The sequence below is a fragment of the Dendrobates tinctorius genome, unplaced genomic scaffold, assembly GCF_039654945.1.
Source record: "Dendrobates tinctorius isolate UK_male_01 unplaced genomic scaffold, ASM3965494v1 ptg000315l, whole genome shotgun sequence".
NCBI classification, from domain to species: domain Eukaryota; kingdom Metazoa; phylum Chordata; class Amphibia; order Anura; family Dendrobatidae; genus Dendrobates; species Dendrobates tinctorius.
In genome coordinates, this window is record NW_027361982.1 from 5,049,357 (window position 1) to 5,063,275 (window position 13,919).

The following is a 13,919-nucleotide window of genomic DNA, read 5'->3' on the forward strand; positions in this document are numbered from 1 at the left end:
GGCCGAGGGCAGATCGTAACCCGGGATTGAGGTGAAGAGACAGTCCCCTGTCGGTAAGCTCGGCGCCTCTTTCCTGAGGGCCACTGCGTATCTACCCTCTGCTGCTGGTCTCTTCTCTCAACTCTCAGTGTCCTTCCCGTTCTCTCACGCCCCCTCCGTCTCCTGCTCCGTGTCTGACGTATCACCAACTGACTCCTCTACGCGCTCCCTGTCCCTTTTATACTCGCCCCTCCCCTTGCTGTCCTGTCACTCTCAACAGTCCACTCTCCTACTCTGTTCCCCGGGTACTGTTTCCTTAGGAACTCAGATGGCGGTCCCCTTGGTTCCGACCCGGACACTGTGTGCGGGTCCTCCTCCCTACACTCTGACGGCATATTGTGCAATCCATCTGTCTCTTGTCATCAGGACATTGCGTGAAGAAATCCCAAGTCACGAAGCTCCTTTGAGCTGGCTTTGGTGACTGACATTTCCTTGGCATGGTAGGCAGTTGCAGCCGACGTACTGTCTAGGGACTGTTCGCTGTGCTTTTCCACCCTGCTCACTCTTTTGCTGTGCGGCTGGGGCAGCGTGACCACCTCCTCTTCCTCCGAACTGAGCATGTCACTATGATGGCCTTCGCTCCATGTGAGGTCTATAACCTCATCATTCCCCTCCTCATCTTCCTCCTATTCCACACCCCGACACCCGTGCACTCCTTGACGCTCAGCACACTGCAGAAAGATGCAATAGTTGGCACCTGTGTTTCTTCATCCTCAGAGATGTACTGTCCGCCGACCGTATGAACTACCCCTCCCACATACTCATTGTACGACATAACAAGTGCTTGGGCATCAGTGCACTCAGTCTCTTCCACTTGCGAGCAGCTGCAGGTGGATGGACCACTGAACCACAGCCAGTGGAGTCATCAAACAGCAGAAGAGACTGTTGACTGACTTGGGGATCAGACAGCTTGGCTGTTATGTACGGGGGTGTGATGGAAGAATGATGCCCATAGTCCTCAGGTGCCAAATCTGCGCTTTCTGCAGGTGAGCGGGTGGAAGAAAATGCCAAGGAACCGGAGCCACTGTCAACCATCCAATCTACCACCTTTTCAATATCTTCTGACTTAACCATTCTGCCAGCATTAATCGGGCCTATAAAAAAATGCCGACTGTCCTGGATCCTGCATGCCCTTGCATTTGGGCACGTAGCAGGTACAGAATGACCACGTCCTCTCCCTGCAGCAGCTCCACCATCATCACCAGCTGCACCACGACCACGTCACTTATCTGATGCTATCCTCATATTTAAAGGCACTATACACCATGCTGAAAGTGGACTGTGCACCAAGCTGGATGGGCACTATACACAACTCTGCAAGTGTACTGTGCACTAGGCTGGACAGGCACTATACACAACGCTGGAAGTGAACTGTGTGTGCACTACATTGAACAGGCACTACAGTATATACAAAGCTTGAAGTGCACTGTGTACCAGGTTGAACTGACACTATACACCACTCTGGAAATGCACTGTGCACTAGGCTGGAGGGCACACTATACACCGCACTGGAAGTGCACTGTGTACTAGGCTGTATGGAAACTATACACAAGGCTGGATATTTATTGTGTACTAGACTGTAATCAGGCTGTAAAGACAGAATATAATGACTATATGCACTAGGCTGTACTGCACCCTTTTATCCTGTCATACACACGTGGTCAAAATTGTTGGTACCCTTTGTTTAATGACAGAAAAACCCACAATGGTGACAGAAATAACTTGAATCTGGCAAAACTAATTATAAATAAAAAATCTATGAAAATGAACAAATGAAAGTCAGACATTGCTTTTCAACCATGCTTCCATAGAATTAAAAAAAAAATTCATGAAATAGGCCTGGACAGGAATGATGGTACCCTTAACTTAATATTTTGTTGCACAATCTTTTGAGGCAATCACTGCAATCAAACGATTCCTGTAACTGTCAATGAGACTTCTGCACCTCTCGACAGGTATTTTGGCCCACTCCTCTAGAGCAAACTGCTCCAATCGTCTTGAGTTTGAAGGTTGCCCTTTCCAGACGGCATGTTTCAGCTCTTTCCAAATATGCTCAATAGGATTTAGGTCAGGGCTCATAGAAGGCCACTTCAGAATAGTCCAATGTTTTCTTCTTAGCCATTCTTGGGTGTTTTTAGCAGTGTGTTTTGGATCATTGTCCTGTTGTAAGACCAATGATCTGTGACTGAGACCAAGCTTTCTGACACTGGGCAGCAAATTTCTCTCTAGAATCCATTGATAGTCTTGAGATTTCATTGTACCCCGCACAGATTCTAGACACCCTGTGCCAGATGCAGCAAAGCAGCCCCAGAACATAACAGACCCTCCTCCATGTTTCACAGTGGGGACAGTGTTCTTTTCTTGATATGCTTCATTTTTCCGCCTATGGCCTCTTTCACACATCAGTTTTTTGCCTTCAGGCGCGATCCGGCTTTTTTTTGTAAAACCGGATCCGGCAAAATGCAATGCCGGATCCAGTTTTTCCCCATTGACTTGCATTAGCGCCGGATCGTGCCGGATGGCATTGCGTTTCATCCGTTTTTTGCTGGATCCGGCAACTTGTCTCATTCCGGCGTCTGGAAAAAACGGCTACTGTAACGTTTTTTGTCTCCGGCGAAAAAGCCGGAAGCGCCGGATCCGGCGCTTCCAGCTTTTTGCTACAATGAAAGTCTATGGGCGCCGGAATGCGCCGGATCCAGAAAAAGACGGATCCAGCCACCGGATCCAGTTTTTTTAAGTCTGCGCATGCTCAGATCCAATTGGCCAGCCCCCAGGAACAGATATAACCTGCTAGACGGATCCAGCAAAAAAACGGATCCGTTTCTACAGTTCTCCAAAATTTATGCCGGATCCGTTTTTTCTAAAAATAGCCGGATCCTGCCTGATGGCAAAAAACTGATGTGTGAAAGTAGCCTTAGAACAAAGAGCTGATGTGCCTTGCCATAAAGTTCCATTTTTGTCCCATATGTCCATAGGACATTCTCCCAGAAGCTTTGTGGCTGGTCAACATGTAATGTGGCAAATTCCAGTCTGGCTTTTTTATGATTTTTTTCCAACAATGGTGTCCTCCTTGGTCGTCTACCGTGAAGTCCACTTTGGCTCATGCAACAATTGATGGTGCATTCTGACGCTGATGTTCCTTGAGCTTGAAGTTCACTTTTAATTTGTTTCAAAGTTTTTCTGGGCTCATTTCTTACCATTCGTATTATCCGTCTCTTTGATTTGTCATCAATTTTCCTCCTGTCCAGGGAGGCTGGCTATAGTCCCAATGAGCTTAAATTTCTGAATAATATGTGCCACTGTAGTCACAGGAACATCAAGCTGCTTGGAGATGGTCTTATAACTTTTACATTTAACATGTTTGTCTATAATTTTCTTTCTAATCTCCTAAGACAACTCTTTCCTTCATTTCCTCTGGTCCATGTTGAGTGTGATACACACCATGTCACCAAACAGCACAGTGAGTATCTGTAGCCCTCTTTACAGGCCCACTCACTGATTCCAAGATTGTAGACACCTGTGATACTAATTAGTGGACACACATTGATTTAACATGTCCCTTTTGTCACATTATTTTCAGGGGTACCATCATTTTTGTCCAGTCCTATTTCATGTGTTTTATTTTTTTAAAAATTCTATGAAAGCATGGTTGGTAAGCAATGTCTGACTTTCATTTGTTCATTTTCATAGATTTTTTATTTATTATTGCTTTTGTCAGATTCGAGTTTTTTCTGTGATCATTGTGTGTTTTTCTGTCATTAAACGAAGGGTACCAACAATTTTGACCACGTGTGTTCAACGCTGATAATGGCGGCTCAATCTGTAATCCTTCCTTCATACAGGCTGTCGCACTTGCTGCGCCGCCCAATCACAACCATGCCAATACTTATGGCAGTGATGGAGCAGGAAGTGCTCAGTCATAAAGCTTTGTGGTTGGCTGCAATTTGATTTTTATTTTTACATTAATAAATGGGTAAAAGAGGGTTATTTTTTCAATTAAAGGACTTTGCTCTGTGTGTGTCTTTCTTACTTTTCATTGTGAGATTAGCAATGGGGGTGTCTGCTAGATGCTTCTCCGTTACTAACCCCTGGGCTTGGTGTCAGCAAACATAAAACAGCTGACATCAACCCCAAAACTATTACCACACTTGCCACCACATCAGGGCACATGGGAAGAGTGAGGCTAAGTGCCAAAATTGATGCATCTAATAGATGTGCCATTTCTGGGGAGGCAGCGGGCTGCTATTTTTAGGCTTGGGGCCAATTCAAAGTCTGAGAATACCAGGCCCCAGCTGTATGTTTTAGCTTTGCTGAAACCTCTATTTTTGATAACCAGTGAATATAAAGCTGACAGCTGAGGGCTGAGACCTTAGCTATCAGCTTTACCTGTGCTGGTTATCAAAAAGAGAGGACCGCACTTTTTTTTATTATTATTATTTTTTTACACAGTGCGCCAACCAATCAGAGCCATGCCAATACTTGTCATGGCTGTGACTTAGCAAGAAGTGCCCACACCCGAAAACCTTGTTGATTTATGCACTGCAGCTTTTCAACAAACTTTGTTTGGGCTGCTGAACCAAACAGTAACACGGACTTCTGGGAGAAGTCCATATTTGGGGTCCATGCACGTACATTTGGTGTCCAGTGTGGGCCCAGAACTTTACCGTTCAGTTTCGCCCATCCCTAATAATCGCATAAACCTCCACGTGATTCCAACAAACCTTACATTAGTTCAGTGACCCTGGACACCTCCTGATACAGGACAACAACACCCCGAAACAGCTGTCTGTGGATGGATACCTTTCCTTGGTATTTCCCTTGTCATATCTGTAAACTCGAAAAGAGCTGGATATTGACTTAAAGGGCCACTTAATATGGTGGTAATGGTGGTTTCCGAAAGGAGCCACTCCTTGGATGGGTCCTTCCCTGGAGGAAGATCTGGCTAGTCCCGTGTTTGAGACTCTTAAATGAGGCTCCAAGGACTTTATTTGCATATTCGTATTTCCCAGGGAGCAATGCACCTAGGATTTCACTGATTGAGTGCCTTTGCCGGCTGCCGCAGTGTTTTCTTTGACTGGTCTCCCTGAGGTCAGTGATTGTTTCATGCTGTTGGTCTACTAGGCATTGCTCCCACCTAGCCAGAATCCTACTCCACACTGATGAGGGGCAACACCCCGAAACGGCTGTCTGTGGATGGATACCTGGCCTTGGTATTTCCCTTGTCATATCTGTAAACTCGTAAAGAGCTGGATATTGACTTAAAGGGCCACTTAATATGGTGGTAATGGTGGTTTCCGAAAGGAGCCACTCCTTGGCTGGGTCTTTCCCTGGCGGAAGATCTGGCTAGTCCCGTGTTTGAGACTCTTAAATGAGGCTCCACAAACTTTATTTGCATATTGATAAAGGACAATGCCTGGCCTCATGTACTCAGAAGGTGTAGTCACTTCCTGGGTGATAAAGACAGTGATGGCTTTGTCAGTTCTTTGCTTTCCCCAAACATGAATTCAACTGAAAGCCTCTCTGCCATTATGTATTGGTGTCATCAGATGCACTGACAATGCAGGAGCCACTGATGCCCCGATTTGGGTCTGGAAGGAGATCCCCATAACACATCCATGCAAATCGACAAGTGACTGCCATGCAGACTTCTTTTTGAGTGATTTTGGAATCCAGTCTTCTGTTTTGTTCTCAATGAAATTCCCAGTTTCTATACTTAGTTTCAACTTAGATCACATATTGGCTCTTGATGGATCTGTATATGTATGTATACAGTATGTGTATGTGTGAATATATATATAATATTCACACATGTAGAAAATAATAATGGATGGTACTAAGAGATTCAACTGGCACCATACTTCACAATACATGCTGCACATATTATTAAAGGATATGTCCACTACCGCATGACCCCAGTTTAATTAACTTAGAACCACCTTTAAAGCGAACCTGTCATCAGGTTTGACGGCTATGAGATACAACCACCACTTTTCAGGCCTGATATACAGCATTCTATAATGCTGTATATCTTCCCCCAACCCGACCTGAAAGATAAGAAAAAGAGCTTATACTATACTCACCAGCGGGGCAATCCAAGGATGTCGATATTCTTGGTCCTCTGCCTCCCTTCTTATTGTCTTATTGCAATGCCGTCCTCCTTCTTACTTCATGTGGATGATGTGTCCCTACGTCATCCACACAGTCTTCCCAGCAATGCGCACTTCTTGCGCAGGCGTACTTCTCTGCCCTGACTAGGGCAGAGTAAAGCACTGCAGTGCACATGCGCTGGGACCTCTTTGACCTTTCCCAGCTCCTGCACACTGCACTACTTTACTCTGCCCTCCACAGCGGAAAGACGTGTGCTTGCGCAGGAGTGCAATGCCGGGGAGACTGTGTGGATGACGTAGGGATGCAAGACTGTGTGGATGACGTAGGTATAAAGATGGGAGGCGTTGGACCAAGAAGAGCAATATCCCTCAGACCAGACCGCCCTGCAGGTGAGTATAATATAATCTCTATTTCTTATTTTTCAGGTCGGTTTGGTGGCAGAGATACAGCTTTATAGAATGCTGTATATCAGTCCTGAGAGGTGTTGGCTGTATGTCATGTCTGCCAAACCTGGTGACAGGTTCCCTGTAAAATAAAAACATTGTACGTTCACCTTCTTCAGTGATATCTTTCCAGTGATGTATGTGACGCTATTTCCAGCATTGTTGAGACTTATGTCAGGTGCCTGCTGCAGCCAATGAGTGGCCACTTTTCAGTTGCAACCTTTGCTATTTCATCAATGTGGATGTCCATCTCAACAGATTCTTGATGAACTGCAGCTAGCGAATGGCCGCTCTTTGACTGCAGCCGGCACCTGACACAACAACTCACGTCACTCTTCAGAAACAGCAGCACCAGTTTTACTGGACATCACTAGAACAGCGCCGCCGCAGGAGGTGAGTATGGATTGTATTCATTTTAATTGGGATCCTGAATGGATTAAACTATGGGTGGCAGTAGTGGCCAACCCCTTAAAATAGATCTCTTAAGCTTGGCGAGGATGGTGTGCTAACTTTGAAAATCTATGTTTGGATGGTTGTATAATCTTTTTTGAAATTTGAAAACTGACTGGAAATTCAATTTCCACCCATGTAGCCAAATTGATAGCTCCTCTGTGTCCCTCCTGTCTGCAGCTGAGATCTCACACAGTCCAGTACAAGCTGCATCTTTTAGGCTGGGTCAGTACATACAGGATCTCTCACTCTTTTTCTGGACTCATGCACAAAGGGTGTAGCTCAGCTATGCCTGGGTATTTTCATATCGCCATCTCCAGTAACTGACCCTTGGTAACTGTCATTCCCATCTCTGTCATTCATGTCCTTTTAAGACTACACATCGCTTTGGCCAAGTCCTCATATTTTGGTGGATAAAAAAAAAATATTTTGCTTTAATGGGACATAAGCCTCCACTACAAATTTCTGGTACTCCCCTCACCCCATTGAAGTCATGCGTATGCTCATTTGAACTGAGCATGCATGTGTGAAGAGAACTTGGGTGGCATAGGGGTCATTCAAACAAGTATTCGACCAATAGCTCTTATAGATGGAAGGAACCCTATACTCCATATACTGCTGCCATAATAGCAGATTTCTGCTAAGTAACAGTTGACACTTCCCTTGAAAAAGCATCAGTGTGAAACACACGCCGGGGTGGTCGTGATGGTCTCCATGATTTTGTGATTACACTATTGATAAGCAATGATTTAACTTAGCTTTATTCTAATGGATTAGCCAGACTAAAAAGAGGTCATACATATACATTGTTTTTTGCCAGCCATTTTACTATATCATAAGCTGAGTAGACTTGGAACTTATGTCTTAAATCACACCTGGTTTACCATCACCTTTTTTTCTTTACTTGAATTACCCTCTTTATCGAATCCTCATACATGTGTCTATCTTTTGTATGATGTATGTCTTTTTAAATATGTTATATTAAAAGTGATTGATTTTATATTTTCCTTGTGAGTGGATAATGGATATTTTGTATCCATATGTTGGAAGAGTTGCGCATAAAGACTTCACTTCTGAAGCCGGAATCCTCGGCGCCTCTTGCGCTTACTTGGCCCCAAGACGTGATGAATCACATTGTGCAAAACAAATTAATTCATAAACCACATTCTGTGGATGAAACTTTTATTTCCCCTCAGTAAATCACCCCGTTAGTCACAGCAGAACTTTTTACTTGATGGTTTATTTGCTCTATTCCCAAAGTCACTGACTGGTAATTGGTTTGTGTGGGAGCCGTCGTATCCTCTAGGGAAGATCATTGCTGATAAATATGGCTGAGACGTAGAGAGGAAGGAATCCATGAGAAAATGCGATGAGCAGAGAACGTGTGTGACTTGTGCCGCCCGTGGCTATAATGACGCTCAGGTTTGTGCACAAGACAACGACCTTAGGTTTATTCTGTGTAGATGTGAGATTACCCTTCGCTTTCTTTTCCTTTTCTTCCGTAGACGTAGAGATACTTTACGTTACGGTACATTAAAAAAAGTTGCATTTGAAAACTAATCAATCTACAGTAGCTGCGTTTTGAGCCATTTTAACCCCTTTATGCCACTTACTTTTTTCTTTTCATTGGGTCATTCCAAAAGTCTTACATTTTTATTTTTGAGTTTCTTTTATTTCTTTTAATTAATTATGTTTTACAGCTTCACTGAACAAGAGATAGGAGAGGCCATAAAATCCTTCCTAACAGCAAAGAGCCGTGGGCCAGATGGATTCATTGATAGATTTCATAAGATATTTGCTCCCCGGTTATTATCATTTTTAGCAAAAGTATTCAATATCTCAGAAGACTCCCTCTTTTTCCCCAATTATTTGAGGCTCACATAAATGTTTTATCAAAGTCTGGAAAAGAACCAAATGTCAGGATTCTCAAAAATATTTGAGACACCGCTCTCCAACTCACTACCCTCAATTGTTAGCAATGATCACGTTTGTCTTGTTAAGGGTGGAGAAACTCGTGATAATACAAAGAAAATGTTAATTTAGCATGCAAAAAATACAGACGATCCCAATGCGCCTTGTTTCTGTCGATGCTGAAAAAGCATTTAACAGAGTGCATTGGACTTTCTTGAAGAGCACCCTACGAAAAATTGGGATGGACCCTTTCTTGCTATCTAAAATTCTATTCTTATAGCCCTATCGCGAGTGTTGAGGTAAACGGCCTTCTATTTGACACATTTTCTATTAAAAAAGGGACAAGGCAAAGGTGTCCCTTATCAGCTCTCCTATACACATTGGTGATGGAACGTTTAGCAATAGCATTATGTAAAAATACAGATATTAGTGGGGTTACTATAGGCTCACATCTCTATAAACTAGCTCTATACTCAGATGATTTGCTCTATGTTTCAAACCCAACATCTCATTTTCCTCTATAATAAAGGAATTGAAAGAATTTGACCATGTAAGAAATTTTAAAGTCAACTACTAAAACTGAAGCCATAAAACACAACTTTTAACACTAAACTGACACAACTAATTTCTAACTTTCCGTTTACATGGCAGACAGACGCAATTAAGTACCTAGGTTCACAAATTGTGGGGAACTTGGATGATCCGTATCATTTAAAGCAAACCTGTCATCAGAATTGGCCGATATAAGATACGACCACCGCCATTCAGGGCTTATCTACATCATTCTATAATGCTGTAGATAAGCACCCGATCCGATCTGAAAGATAAGAAAAGTAACTTTTATCATACTCACCTTCGGGGTGATCCGGTCTGATGGGTGTCGCAGGTCCAAGTCCGGTCTATGCTGATCTGGCATCAGTCGAACATCCCTTTGGCGGATATTAGCTACTCATAAATGGCACCTTTACAAAATCCAGCTGCTGCAGCATCTCAACGAGGATGACCCAGATCGGCGTTCTGAATTTGTAGAATGGGCAAACAAAAATTGGAACAGGACCCTCAGTTTACACAGAACATTATGTTCAGTGATGAGGCAAACTTTTTTGGGTGGGTCATTTATATGGATACACCTAAATAAAATGGGAATGGTGATAGTTTTCTTGCTTATTGTGTCTTGCATTGAAATCTGCTACAATGACCCGGGTACTGCTTTCACCAGACATCAACACAATTTGTATCCACTCCTCACGTGCTAACCTCTGCGACATGTCAATGGCTGTAAACAAAGAGAAACTTGTAAATAACTCATGAAAGAATAAAGTTACGTTAAAACCAAGCACACCACTGTTTTTCTTGAGAAATTCTCAATAAGTTTGATGTGTCACATGACCCTCTTCCCAATGGAAAAAATAAAGTTGGATCCAAAATGGCTGACTTCAAAATGGCTGACATGGTCATCACCCATCTTGAAAAGCTTTCCCCCTCCCATATACTAATGTCCCACAAACAGGAGGTTGATATCACCAACCATTCCCATTTTATTTAGGTGTATCCATATACATGGCCCACCCTGTATATATATAAAACTTCCTATCACCCCCCCACTGGGGGTGGTCTTTGTTGTCCTTTCTTATTCTTGAGTTCTCTCCTCTGCCTGGGAGTTTGAGGGTTCTGCGCAGGATCTTAGTTGTTTCCAACATTGCGCTTTTCTGAACAGGGAGTTCATATGTTGCTCCTGGAATCTGTTGTAGCCATTCTTCCAACTTAGGGGTCACTGCTCCAAGTGCTCCTATCACTGCTGGAATCATTGTTGCCTTCACCTGCCACATCTTCTCCAGTTCTCCTTTGAGGCCCTGGTATTTCTCCAGCTTCTCATATTCCTTCTCCTAGTAGACAAGGATCATATATTGTATATTTATAATAGCCTAGTGTCATTTTTTTAAACTTGGTGACTTGGCAGCGTGATCACGTGAACATATGTAGCACATTATTTTTCCAAATCATCATTGCTGGTCAGCCTTATAGCCAGAAATGTATTGGTCCCTGGTGCCATAATGCCACAGGCTATTAATACGAGCATCAGGATTGTACGAAACACAGTGAGCAGGAGATGTCCCTGTAATAGCACTATATGGTGGTCAAGAGAAATTTAGGGTCATAATTAAGTTCCCTGTATAACACAATGTAGTTATGCATTTTAGGTTTAATAGTCTGTTCATGAAGGCTGAATATCTTCATGAACACTACTCAAGGACCAAAGCAGTGGTCTACAATCTATGGCTCTCCAATTGCTGGTAAACTACCACTGCCGGCATGCCTTGATGGCAGCAGGCTGTCGGGACATGCCGGGAGTGAGAGTTTCTCAACAGCTGGAGAGCTACAAATTAAAGACCACAGCTTTACACTGTAGTTTCATACTTTCTAATATTTCGTTAGTACCTTCATCAGAGTTCATCCCAATCTTCCCAGCTAATAAATAACATTTTGAAACTAAATACTAATTCACCCCTAACTAGAAAGCCTCATGTTGAAAACCATTGGCTCAATGGGTTGTGCGAGAACATAATAAAAGATTAAAGGACCCCATACACATTAGAAGAAAGTCAACCAAACTGCCAGTCATCTGATGTGTGTTGATCCGGGATGTTGTAATTTTAATTATTCAGTGGAGATTAACCACCCCCAGAAGTGTCGGGCATTGATTTTCTGCTCTATCACTGCTGAAAATATATGAACTCTCAGCTCAGCACTTGTGTATCGGGGATGAAAGAGAGGTGGTTGTCAGCTGAATGTTCACCCGACGGCCACCTCATATGCACAGCCTGTTTAAGCCCTTGATAAGTGTCACAAGTAAAATGGGCTGTATCTGTAGTTTTAGTCTATGGAGCCTATATTGCTTTCATCTATTTTCTGTAGTGTTTTTTTTTTTCCATCATAAATTTTCTTCTGAATTTTTTTAGGCTAAGTGGATAATTCATGAAATGTTCCCAGTTTAATGGAAGAAAAGAATAACATAGATCTGGTTCTACAAGGACAACATAGCCATTCATCTCAGGAAACATTCAGCAACCAATTCTACGATCTGTAGATCATGAAGCCCCTCAGAGCTGCTCCATACAGACAATACTTTTTTAGTCTTGTTCTTGTTATAAGTTTTTCCATTTCACTTAACCTTCCATGACCGATTAGTATCTAGATGTCTCACACTCATGATAGTTAGAACTTGAAGACTATGTTGTTGTCTTATTGCCTCTGAAGCCTTTATTATATGGTCTTCACTGGCTATCCGCAACAATGGACTATCAGAAAGGGCACTGTCTTCCTGTACCTTGAAGACACAAGATCTCATCTGTTGGTTCGGTCTTGAGCTCTTCAATCTGAAGCTATGGATCTGAAGAATCAAACCTTCATTAGCTTTACTCTACTGGGCCTCTCGGAGAAGCAGCATCTCCGACTGCCTCTTTTCTATTTTTTTTGGGGAGCCTACATTCTCTGTATTATGAGTAATGTGCTAATCGTTGTTCTCATCGCAACGCATTCTCAACTCCACACCCCAATGTACTTCTTATTGGGGAACCTTTCAATTGTAGATGTTTGCTTGACATCCATCACTGTTCCCCGAGCAATTTTCAGCCTCCTCTTCCAGGAATTGTCCATCTCGTTTCATGGTTGTTTTGCTCAGCTCTTCCTGTTCCACATGGTGGGCAACATGGACAGTTTTTTGCTGGCCATAATGGCCTTAGACAGATATGCTGCAGTCTGCCAGCCTTTGCATTACACAACTGTCATGAGTAGGAGGACGTGCTTGAGCCTGGTGACGTCCTCATGGGTTATAGTCAGCCTTCACTCAACTCTGTTCACTGCCATGACATCTACTCTTTCCTACTGCAATTGGGTCATCCACCATTACTTCTGCGATGTCCCAGCCATGCTGTTACTCTCCTGCACAGACACATCTGCTCAGCAAATGGTTGTCTTTCTAGAAGGCTCACTAATAGTCATGGTACCCATGTTATTTATCTTAGGTTCCTACATTCTCATTATTAGAGCTGTACTAAAATTGCGCACTTCCAAAGGCCGCCAACGAACCTTCTCCACGTGTTCCTCACACCTAACTGTCGTCATCTTCTTCTACAGCTCCGTTATCTTCATGTACTTTCGCCCAAGTTCCCTCTACTCCGCAACCTATGATCGAGTAATAAGTGTGGTTTACAGCATCATAACTCCAATGCTCAACCCATTTATATATAGCTTGAGGAACAAGGAGGTGAAAAATGCTGTGAAGAAGGTCATACAATGTGGCTGTAAGTATGGTCAGAAATGGGTGAAAGAAGTGGAAGATGAGGACTAGGAATATTGGTTTGTTTTGACCAACTAATTTTACTATTGACTTAAAAATTTAATCCAAAGTATTTTTAGCATTTATGTCAGTGAAATTAATGATTTGACAAATCAGTATCAGTTATAAATGTCTAAAACCACCATGGGGATGTGTCAAACTAAAAGTGAAAGTAGTCTTTGTAGTATCCACTGTAGTGTTGGCATCTCTGCTCCTGGTACTTCCGGATTCTATGTCCAATAGAAAGCCATTCGACAGAATAAGGCAGCAGCTATCATTCTGTAGGCTACCGATAGGGAAATGTGACAGCAGCCAGACCTTTGTTAATCGGATATTGATGGCTACGATGCCTCCAAGTAAACCTCTTTTTCATACTTGAAGCCTTGGATTGTCTTTGTTATTCTGGCAAATGTAAAGACTCAAAGATGCCGTAATAAAAATTTTACCCGGTCCTAGCAATGGATCTCTGTTGTAAAGTCACATTTTATCTTATTGCTAGGATGTCCTGTTCTAACAAATGCACTAATAAAAAGAAGATTTTAATTCACTCTCTCCCTTCCTTGCTCTCCGTTTGTGACCAGGATACAATCCAGAACTGTCACCCCTTCCTCTCATGAGGTACGTGACTG

General features: G+C 42.9%; 1 protein-coding gene across 1 annotated transcript; it reads left to right on the forward strand.

The window, feature by feature from the left end:
• The first annotated feature begins 12,336 nt into the window (after window positions 1-12,336).
• Window positions 12,337-13,302, forward strand: LOC141073759 (olfactory receptor 1L4-like). Its single transcript, XM_073561161.1, has one exon. The coding sequence runs from the start codon at window positions 12,337-12,339 to the stop codon at window positions 13,300-13,302; it is 966 nt and encodes a 321-aa protein (XP_073417262.1).
• Window positions 13,303-13,919: the final 617 nt, after the last annotated feature.

What these genes read in the sequence shown, in the direction of transcription:
- LOC141073759 (XM_073561161.1), top strand. Translation starts at nt 12,337, where the DNA reads ATGGATCTGAAGAATCAAACCTTCATTAGCTTTACTCTACTGGGCCTC.